Raw genomic sequence first — 872 nt, 5'->3', positions numbered from 1 at the left:
GTGTGTGTGTGTGTGTGTGTGTGTGTGTGTGTGTGTGTGTGACCTCTGGTGTTAAGTCTCTTACTCTCTGCTGCTGCTTCTCAGACGGCAGTGAGGACCCAGACACCACGCCTTTCCTGGAGATCGCCGACCAGAAGGGAAACCCCCTGAAGATCCCGCACAAGGAGAGGAAGGTAGAGAGATACACACTTCATCGTGTTGAGTTTTAAAGGTTAATGTTCAGTTTTGTCCGTCTTGACTTCTGTATAATGTGTGTGTGTGTGTGTGTGTGTCAGGCTCTGATCCTGGCCATGGGTTTCCATGAGAAAGGTCGCTCTCTGATGAAGAGGAAGCAGTACGACAACGCTCTGTGTCACCTGCTCCAGGCCGACCAGCAGTTCAGGTAAGGTCACCTGACACCAGCTCTGACATCATCAGGTGTCAAACATCACTGTCCTGGAGTTGGAGACAGTTTCACGTGTCAGACTTCAGACAGTGGTTCATGGTGGTGAACGGCAGCAGAACAGGTCGTAGTGTAGTCGCAGTTTTAGTAACTGCTGGTGTCGGAGTGAAGGTGTAGAGACATCAGGTGCTGAGTCGTGTTTCTCTGTGCAGTAAGTGCGACTCGGCTCTGCTCACCTCGGTGGATAACTACGCCGTCCTGCAGCTGGACATCGTGTGGTGTTACCGAGCGCTGGAGGCTCTGTCCTGTCTGGACGACGGCAAGAGCCGCCTGCGGAGAGCCGAGGACTGTTTCCTGCAGTGTTACGGAGAACAGCGCGAGAGGCTGCGCATGATCAAGGTGAACTGTTCACACGTTTACAACAGCAATCTTGTTTTATTTTGAAATGTTAAACTTGAGACGTTTTAACCTGATGTGTGTGTGTGTGTGT

At 51.5% G+C, this 872-nt stretch overlaps 1 protein-coding gene across 1 annotated transcript in view; it reads left to right on the top strand.

Annotated features, from left to right (window-relative positions):
- Positions 1 to 56: 56 nt before the first annotated feature.
- Positions 57 to 872, top strand: part of LOC111649046 (NEDD8 ultimate buster 1-like) — a gene marked incomplete at its 5' end in the record, with an annotated part of 4,252 nt that continues 3,436 nt past the window's right edge. The window contains 3 exons of the mRNA XM_087171839.1: positions 57 to 173; positions 276 to 382; positions 595 to 814. Of these exons, the coding sequence (XP_087027965.1) occupies positions 57 to 173; positions 276 to 382; positions 595 to 814 (444 nt within the window). The remainder of the gene's footprint in view (positions 174 to 275; positions 383 to 594; positions 815 to 872) is intronic.

Source organism: Seriola lalandi, unplaced genomic scaffold (assembly GCF_002814215.2).
Source record: "Seriola lalandi dorsalis isolate HSWRI2012SDOR001 ecotype SW California unplaced genomic scaffold, Sedor1 jcf7180002049901, whole genome shotgun sequence".
Taxonomy (NCBI): domain Eukaryota; kingdom Metazoa; phylum Chordata; class Actinopteri; order Carangiformes; family Carangidae; genus Seriola; species Seriola lalandi.
Note: the sequence above shows the minus strand (reverse complement) of the source record. Positions and strands in the feature narration are given on the sequence as shown.